General features: G+C 34.8%; 1 protein-coding gene across 1 annotated transcript; it reads right to left on the bottom strand.

Moving 5' to 3' along the window:
- Positions 1–6,442: 6,442 nt before the first annotated feature.
- On the bottom strand, positions 6,443–7,426 carry LOC121982980. The gene is made up of 2 exons (XM_042535978.1): positions 7,380–7,426; positions 6,443–7,292 (listed from the first exon to the last, which is right to left on the bottom strand). Exons 1-2 carry the CDS (start codon positions 7,392–7,394, stop codon positions 6,600–6,602), a joined length of 708 nt encoding a protein of 235 aa, XP_042391912.1. The 5' UTR covers positions 7,395–7,426; the 3' UTR covers positions 6,443–6,599.
- Between the last annotated feature and the right edge of the window lie 3,183 nt (positions 7,427–10,609).

The raw sequence follows: 10,609 nt of genomic DNA on the forward strand, positions 1-10,609 counted from the left end.
TACTAAAATAGAGCTCTATGCTTGTAGCATTCTGTAAACCCTACCAGAATCGTGGTACAAATCGCAGATATCAATCTGATTTGATACTCAGAGATATACCATAAGGTCTGATAATCTCTATACGGTATAACTCTGCTAATCAATCCATAGAATCCATCCTACGGATTGATATAAAGGGAGAAAATTAGTCAACCAATCAATAATTACTCAAATCGTATCATATCCACTCCATGTCCTGAGTAATCCCACAATAAAGTCCATTGTAACATGCTCACATTTCCATTCCAGTATCTGAATCTACTAATACAATCATGCTAGTTTCTGATATTCAACCTTCACTTGTTGATATACTAGATATTGAGCTACAAAATCCGTTATGTCTTTCCTCATATTGTTCCACCAATAGGAATGCTTCAAGTTTCTATACATCGGGTACCACCCGAAAGTATCGCAAATCTGGATTGATGTGTTTTCTGTAGTAAATCCTCTTGGACAGGATGTGACATAGGAACACACATAATCTCCCACAGAAATAATAAATCCCATAAAAATAATGTCTCCACATTTTCAACGTGAAAATGGTCTTTAAAATCATGAGTCGAATAATTCTTCTCATGATCTTTCAATAGTCGAGAAGAATATGGAACTATTCGACCATGCTGCTTCAGAACTGCACCTAACCCCTAGTACGATACTTCTGTATAGAGTATAAATCCGTCTACACGAGAAGGTAAAACTAAGGTGGATGTAGTTATCAGCTTTACGTTTCAGCTCCTGAAACTAGTCTCACAAGCCTCTGTCTAGGTAAGTTTCATACCCTTCCTAGACAACAAGTTAACGACAAAATAATGCTGGAGAAACCCTCAACCAGTCTTTGGAAATATCAACTAGACCGAGGAAACTGTGAGTCTCCTGTATAGACTTCGGCTACTCCCAACTAGTAACAGCCTCTATCTTTAGTGAATCCACTGATATGCCTCTGCTAAAGATAATATGTCCTAGAAATCCCATAGAAGACAATTAAAATGTGCACTATTGAACTTTACATAAAGATGTTCTTGTAGAAGTATCTCCAGAACAATGCGAAGATGGTGTTCGTGATCCACCTCGAATCGGGAATATATCACCATATTGTCAATGAAGACAATTACAACTGATTCAAAGTCCTTAGGAATATCAGATTCATCGAGTCCATGAAAACATATAAGGCGTTGTAAGCCTAAATGGTAAAACCAAGGACTCATAATGTCTGTACAATAGGCACACACAACCATAAGATCAATGGCAATGAGTCTGTATCTGATCACCAACTACAAATAACCAAATTCATAATTATCATAGACATACTACTCCCCATATTACTATCAATAATAAATATTAAATAGCAGACTATCAAAACAAATATCCACTAATAGATCATCAAAAAACAACATATCACAACATCTAATATCACAATATCAACTAATACCAAATCATTCTCAACATCAATCAAATCTAATAGCTTCCTACACCATGATAGAGACAAAGGAAGGCATCCAACCTTCAACACCAGCTGCTAATAAATTTTAAATATACCCACCATTCTACCAAAGGTGTATCACTATTGAAGTCTAAGGGATATTCCTTGACTACCTAATCGATAATCAACAATTCTCTAAATGGTAGAGATACGGTCAATCCATGAGATATGAGTATAAAAACTCTATTAATCTTATCTAAAAATGTCCAAAGAGTATGTCAAATTTCATCCTTTCAAATACTCAAATATCCACAGTAAAGGAATGACAATCCAAAGTCCAAAGGGTCACTCAACCTCTTGACTGAAAGTCTACCCTTTAAGAGGGCATCACCATAACTCTCAAAATCATGTCCATAAATATCCTCCGACAAATATTGACAAAAGGTCAACACTCTGATCTGAAATATAGACTTCAAGACCTTGGGTAAATGATCATGTAGTCAAGATCTTAAGCTACTTGATGAAGACAATGTTAGTTGAGTCAACTAAGCATCGCCTTGAAACCCATCATACTACGATTGTTCCATCTGAGGTTCAGTAATCTCTAGCGACGGGCCATGCACACATAATGATAGAGGAGCACTATCACAAGATAGCTTTTCAAAATAATAGTCAATCGACATTCTGCTCCTCGAAGATCATCTACTTCCACTCAGTTAGATTTTATAAGTGTTAATCCACTAACACCACGTTCTCCGCATAATTGCAGGTTGTACAACTCTAGGTATCATCGAGGATATCTAACCATATCCAATCGGTCCATGAATCAGGATCTCTCATAAAATAGCGTTAGGCGAGTCAACTGACCATCGCCTTATTAACCATTATGCTACCAAAAGAGGTAGAGAAGTACTCTCTCTGAATATCTCAACATAATCACCAAGTGATTCTTTATTCTCAAAATCGTCTTCTGCATCCTCCTTCACGCGGTGTCTGATCACGTCAAGGATAAGCAACTAACTTGAACTTTTGTTCATCCTAAAAAATACTATATTTATTGTTCATCCTAAAAATATACTAATATTATGATGATCTCTCACACGAGGCACTTGAATTTTTTAGAAAGTGAATTAGTGGATAACTATTGAATCTATTAATTCGTGAACTACTTTTAAAAGTGATTATCGAATCTATTGATTCATACACGAATATTGAAAATGATTTTTTAATTCCTACCGCGGTTAAAAATAATATTAATAAAAAATTATCATACGTCAATTTAGAAAGTTTGAAAAGGATAATTTAAAATAGAAATTCGAACAAAAAATTATCAAAATAAGACCGGACCTAAATAGTACTTTTTAAATTAAAATTTAGACCTAGAAATAAATATAGATATTTAAATTTTGTACATGTAAGTTCATACAAAATCTGATTTTGAGTCCAAATTAAAAATTATAATCTCTAAAATATATTATTTTTTGTTTGTTGTTTCCGTTAACAAATGTTTAGTCCGGGTTGATCATAATCTCTGACTCCTCCGTAACAACTGAGTCTTCCAACCTAGGGTTGCAAATGTGTCGAACCATTCATGAGCCGCTCGCGAACGGCTTGGTCAAAGCTCGACTCGAGCTCGAATTTGACCGAGCTCGAGCCGAGCTCGAGCCGGCTCATTTAACATTCGAGCCGAGCTCGAGCTCATTTAACACTGGCTCAAGGGCTCGTCGAGCCTTATCGAGCCAGGTTAATTTAATATTTTAATAATTAAAACTATTATTACTTTTAAAATAAAGAATAATTTAAGGAGGAGTTTGTGGCTAGAGCATATCATTTGATGTATTTGAGGTCTACGGTTCAAATCTCCACTGGGACAGGTTTTTAATTTATTTTTCCAAGTCAAGCTCGAGCCGGCTCGAGCTCGACTTGAGCTCGACTCGAGCTCGAGCTTAAACTCACAAGCTCGATCAAGCTTGAGCCGAGCTCGAGCCTATGCAATTTTCTCGAGCTCGAGCTCGAGCTGGCATGAGCTGGAGCTCGGCTCGACTCGATTATAGTCCTATCCCAACCAAGGCTACCGCACACGTCGCCGAGTCGCCCGGTCAAGGCTACCGCGCAACCTAGTGTAGTTCAGATCCTCTGTCCCTATTTCTTTCTGTCCCTGTGTTCCATTGCCGATCGGACGGATCAGATTAAATCTCAAGGCATCATGACATCTTTAAAATATGTGCAGTATCCTCGTGATGTGCAAAGCATCCTTAAAATTTAATCTGATCCGTCTGATCAACAATGAGATACGGGGACAACGATAAATAAAGACAGAAGATCTGAACTGGTATGTTTGCGGCCAATCCCATCAGATGCAGCCAATCTAAAAATACCGCTAATACCATATTTTGCGTTGACGTAGACCAATGTTTGGCCTCATCATAGACCATTTGGTTATGTCAAAGAGCAGTCTTCTTTGACCTTGGGAAACCAGAAACACCATACCAATACCAATTATTTAAGTAGTCAACGCGGAATTTATAGGTGCTTAAAAAGACAACTTTTTACTTAAATTTTTTAAATTTTCAAGGTAGATTTAAAATTATCAAATTATATATTTATTTTTCTCAGTCGGTATTTTAAAATAGTCAAATCAAAATTAAATTTTTGATAAAATTCATTTATGAATCGAATTGACATTAAATTAATTTTTATGTCTTCGGCTATTTCTCTTAATTATATCAATGTTCTCATACATTAATTTGACATTTAATACATCAGTCAATTTTATCTAAAATCAATTGATTAACCAAATGATCTCGGATTGACATGAAACTATATTCTATGTGTTCTTCTATCTCTTCTGATTATATTTATGCCCTCAAACATCGATTTGATTCAATATATTAAGAGAAATAATTTTTTTAATGTGAATATGTTTGAACATTTTAATTTGTGTTCAAAAAATTTAGTTGATGGACTAAACGTCTCGGATATCATGAAACTAGATTGATTCTATGTGTTGGCTAATTCTCCTAATTATATTTATGTTCTCAAACATCAATTTGACTCAATATATTAATAGCAATAATTTTTTGAATATGGATTAAAATTTTCAAGCATATTCTTGTTCAAAAAATTATTGCTCTTAATATATTCAGTCAAATTGACGTTTGAGTACATGAATATAATCAGCAGAGGTAGACAAACACAAAGAAACTAGTTTCATGTCAATCTGATATCATTTGATTCATCAATCGATTTTACATAAAATCGGTTGATGGATCAAATGATTTAGGATTAACATGAAATTAGTTCCTATGTGTTCGTCTGCATATTTTTATTATATTCATGTTCTCAAATATCAATTTGACATAATATATTGAGAGTAATGATTTTTTTAAACATGAATATGCTTTAAAAATTCAATTTGTGTTCAAAAAAAGCTGGTTGATAGACTAAACAACCTCGGATTAACATGAAACTAAATTTCATGTGTTCGGCTAGTTCTCTTGATTATATCTATATCTTCCAACATCAATTTGACAAAATATATTGAGAGCAATTATTTTTTTAACATGAATTAAAATTTTAAAAGATAATCATGTTAAAAAAATCATTGCTTTGAACATATTGAGTCAAATTGATATTTGAGGTCATATGTATAATTAGAAAAACTAGCCGAACATATAGAATCTAATTTCATGTCAATCCGAGATCATTTGGTCCATCAGTCGATATTAGGCAAAATCAGCTGATGGACCAAACGACTACGAATTAATATGAAATTAGATCCTATGTATTCGGCTAGTTCTCCTAGTTATATTCATGCTCTCAAATATCAATTTGACTCAGTATAGTGAGAGTAATAATTTTTCGAATATGAATTAAATTTTTAAAACATATTCGTGTTCAAAAAATCATTGCTCTCAATATATTGAGTCAAATTGATATTTGAGGGCATGAATGTAACAAGGAGAACTGGCCGAACACATAGGATCTAGTTTCATGTCAATCCAAGGTCGTTTGATCTATCAGCTGATTTTTCCCAAAACTCATTGATGAACAAAATGACCTCAGATTGAAATGAAACTAGTTCCTATGTTTAAGTGTACCTCTCCTGATTATATCCATGTCCTCAAACATAAATTTGATTCAATATATTGAGAGCAATAATTTTTTTAACATAAAAATATTTTAAAAAATCAATTTGTGTTTAAAAAAATCTAGCTAATAGACCAAACAATCTCAGATTGACATGAACACATAGGATCTAGTTTCATGTCAATCCTAGGTCGTTTGGTCAATCGACCAGATTTTTTGAAGACAAATTAAAATTTTCAAATATATCCGTGTTTAAAAAATCATTGATTTCAATATATTGAGTCAAATTGATATTTGAGAGCATGGATATAATCAGAAGAGGTATATGAACATATAAGAACTAGTTCCATGTCAATCCAAGATCATTTGATCAATCGGTCGATTTTAGACAAAACTGGCTCAGGTACTAAACGTCAAATTGATGATTAAGGGCATGAATATCAAGAGAAATAATTGAATACATTGAAATTAATTTCATATCTTCGCTTGGTCTATTAATTAATTTTATCTAAAATTAATTTTGATATGAAAAAAAAAAATCAGTCAACTTAGATTGATTCCTTTAAAATTCTAACATTTTAGCACAGAATTAAATCTATTTGACTACTTTAAAATATCAATCGACTAGTAAAAATAAAATAAAAAATAGATACATAAATTAATAATTTTAAAACTATCATTTAATAATTTAAGAAATTTACCCACATCACTTCTTAAATTACTCGTAAAATAATGTAATTATAATTATTTGTATAATTATTTTCCTTCGAGGAAAAATGCACACATACAGTCTTCACGCATACAGTCTTCTGTAAGTAGACCCACATACAATTTATGTTTTTATTTTACATTTGACTAGACTTTATTACTCGTGGTTTTAAATAGAATAACTTTTATAATATAATAATGTTAGGAAAAACAAACCTTAAGCTACGAAGAGAAAAAAATATATTTCTTTGACATTTAATATAAAATAAAATTACATCTAACAAACTGACTATACATTTATTCTTTTTACCTTATTTTAAATTCTCCACCTCCTTGCAATATATCAATGATGACGAGCTCCACCGCCGTCATTGATTGGCGGCGGAGGCGGAGTTCTTGGGCGGTTGGATCTCAAGACTCCATTCGTCGGAGACTGGCTGTTGTTATTTGCATGATGATGTGCTCCACTTCCGTCTTTGGGCGGCGGTGAAGTCGGCGTTCTCGAGTGTTTGGATCTCAAGGCTTCATCCGCGGGTTTTTGGCTCTCGTTTATGGCATTATGACTAGCTCCACCGCCGTCTTTGGTCGGTGGTTTAGTCGGAGTTCCTATGAGCTCGGATCTCGAGGCTTCATCCGTTGGCGATTGGTTCTCATTGATAGGTGGCGTAGTCGGAGCTCCTGAGAGATCGGATCTAGACGCTCCATCCGCCGGCGGTTGGCTCTCGTCGATTGCATTATGATGAGCTCCACCACCGTCATTGATTGGTGGCTTAGTCAGAGCTCCTGAGCCCTCGGATCTCGATGCTCCATCCTCTGGCAGTTGGCTCTCGTCGATTGCATAATGATGAGCTCCGTCGCCGTCACCGATCGACGACGGAGTCGGGGTTCTCGAGCGTTGAAGTACCAAATCTTCATTTACCGGCAGCAGTTGCCGCTTGTCGACAGCATGAGTATGGGATCCATCGCCATCGCCGACTCCCGGTCCGGCCGGAGTTCTGTCGGCGTCCAAGTCCTTCTTCGCCGGTGCATAACTAACCTGCGCACACCAACAGCAAACTCAAAATTAGTTTAAAAAAAAAAGTAAAAAAAATGGCGATAAACAAACTAAAATCAATCATCTTACCCAAACTGATCCCATTTTTTATCTTTCTCCCTGCTAAAACTTGTTGTGAAGACATGAACTACGCCATTACACTTATTTATAGCGCACGCAGGGAAGAAGAAAACATTGAACCGCGTGGCAGTCGATGGCCTGTTCAAAACTCAGTGAGATGATTGACCAGGTACTTAAGTCTGAACCCACGAGATCAAAACTGAATTCCTGGTGCCATGCATAAAAAAATATATTTTCTTCTCACTCTCGTGTGCATTGCCGTAATTTTATTTTATTTTATTTTTTGGGGTTTTATCAGAGACAAAAAAATGTATTTTTTGACTGAGTTTTGGCAAGTTGTATATATACAAAAGTGAAACGACAAAATCATGGAACGAACGTTTTACCAAATTAGTTATGACCGTGGAAATTCCAACACGACCCAATGTTTAGCCTGCGGCCTTAGTTGGTCTAAAATTTGACCCAAAATGAGGAACAGCGAAATCACGATCATGTGGCAAAAATGTTACCGGCTCCGTGTAATCAATACAGTCAAAAGTCACACTTAACTGTTAGTCAAAATTAAAATAGATCAAATGTGACCCAAAACGAATCAGCAAATCTAACCCAGATGGGATTCTGATTTGATCGAGCTTACACAATACACTCGTTCTCAGAACTAGAATTTGCTTGGAGACAAGACAACTATTATGTCTTGGTCTCAGATCCCGATATTTTTCCTCTGATTTCATCCATGTCTCAGTGTTAGATCTCGGTATATCCGTGTCTCAACATCAATCGTCGACTTGTTCTATATCTTAGTCTTAGATCTCAACACCTTTCATGCCTTTGTGTCAGTCGCTGACATCCCTTGTGCCTCGGTCTCAGTCATCAACATCATCTATGTCTCGAACTCAAACATCGACATTCTATTAATCTCAACCTCAGATCCCAGCATCATCCCTGTCTTAGCCTTAGATCTCGATATCATCCATATATCGGTCTCAGTCGTTGACATCCCCTTTGTCTCTTCAGATCCCGACATCATCCCTACCTCAGCCTCATATCTCAGTATTCTCTCTCGACCTCAGTCGTCGACATCCTCCATGCTTTAGCCTTATATCCTAGCATCATTTCTGCCTCTCGACGTCATTTCTTGATCCGTCCTTGGATCAGACCTACATTAAACCCTCATTGATGAGACCATTTTCCCAAGAAGATGCAGACAATGACGGTGAATATCCAGAACACGTGACATCAGATGAATGATAAAACAGTTATGTGATTGCCAAATCTAGTCTCTAAAATGTCTTCCTTCGAATACGTGGCACTTAGTGGATGGAGAGGCAGCTATCGGATCTAGTCTCTATATTGGCTCTGACATGGAGATGTTCTTCTGACAACTATATAAATCCTAGAGTAGGTACAACAACAACAACCAGACTTTATCCCAGTAGGTGGGATCAGCTATATGAATCCTTTTATGTCATTGAGTTGTATCTCCTATTATATCATCATCTATATTTAAATAAATTTTATCTTGTTTTATTGTTGCTAAGCAAGTCTTTTTTGGTCTTCCTCTTCCACGTTTGATATGTGTGTTTGTTATAATTTTACATTATACTATAGCATTTATTGGTCGTCTAAGTATATGTCCGTACTATCTTAAACGTGTCTCTCAGAGTTTTCCTTCAATAGATGTAACTCCGACTTTCTATCTAATACTCTCATTTCTTATTTTGTCCATCCTCATATGTCCACACATCCACCTTAATATCCTCATCTCTATAACTCTCATCTTCTGCTCATGTGCTCAAGTCATAGCCCAACATTCAACTCTATATAACATAGCAAGTCTAAATGCGGTTTTATAGAACTTTCTTTTAAGTTTTAGAGGTACTTTACAGTCATATTAAACACTCGACGCTCCCACCCATTTCAACAATTTTGCTTATATTCTATGTAAGACATCTCTCCCAATCCCTCCATCATTTTACAAAAATGATCCTAAATATTTAAATCTCTTGGTTCCGAGCAACTTGTCCTCTCCTATCTTAACAATTGTCTCATTACTTCTAATATTGCTAAATTTAAATTCTATATATTCTGTCTTTAATCTACTAAGCCTAAAACTTTTCCCTTCTAGTGTTTCCCACCACAATTCTGGTTTAGCATTTACTCTTTCATGTGTTTCATCTACCAAAACAATATCATCTGCAAATAACATGCACCACGATATTGTGTCTTAAATGTGCACAGTGAGTTCATCCATAATTAGTGCAAAAAGATAGAGACTTAAAGCTGATTCTTGATATAACCCTATCTTTATTGGAAATGCTTCAGTTACTCCGCCTGAAGTCTTTACTCTGGTTGTTACATCCTCATACGTATCCTTAATTAGTTCAATATATGTTTTGCTAACACCTCTCTTTTCTAGAATTCTCCATAAAATTTCTCTTGGGACTTTATCATAAGTTTTTTCTAAGTCAATGAATACCATGTATAGATCTTATTTTTGCTCCCGATATTTTTCAATTAATTGTCTAAGAAGATGTATAACTTCTATTGTTGACCTTCTAGGTATGAACTCAAATTGATTTTCGATCATTGTGGTCTCCTTCTTTAATCTTTTTTCTATTACTTTTCCCAAAGTTTTATGGTATGACTTATTAGTTTAATATCTCTATAGTTTATACAATTTTGTACGTCTCCCTTGTTCTTATATAAGGGAACTAGAGTACTTATCCTCCATTGATCAAATATTTTTTTCCTTTTCAATATCATGTTAAATAATTTGTAAGTCATTCAATACCTTGTTTCCCTAGGCACTTCCATACCTCTATCGGAATATCATCTGGTCCAACGACTTTTTCCATTATGCATCATATTTAAAATTTATTTTACTTCTGAAGTTTAAATTAATTCTATAATAAAAATTAAAATTTCTATGCTCATTTGACCTACTTAAATTATCTAAGTTAAGTTAGTCACATAAACCTTCATTAAAAGTTGATGAAAATACTTCTTCCATTGCTTTTTTATTTCTCCATCGTTTACTAATACCCTATTATATTCATCTTTAATACATTTTATTTGGATAAGATCTCTTGTTTTCCTTTCTCTCACTTTAGCTATTCTATAAATGTCTCTTTCTCCTTCTTTTGTATCCAATTTTTTATATAATCATTTAAAAGTTTCATTCTTTCCTTCACTCATTGCTTTCTTAGCTTCTTTCTTGGCTATTGTATATTTTTTAAAGT

The sequence above is a fragment of the Zingiber officinale genome, chromosome 5A (genome assembly GCF_018446385.1).
Source record: "Zingiber officinale cultivar Zhangliang chromosome 5A, Zo_v1.1, whole genome shotgun sequence".
Taxonomy (NCBI): Eukaryota; Viridiplantae; Streptophyta; class Magnoliopsida; order Zingiberales; family Zingiberaceae; genus Zingiber; species Zingiber officinale.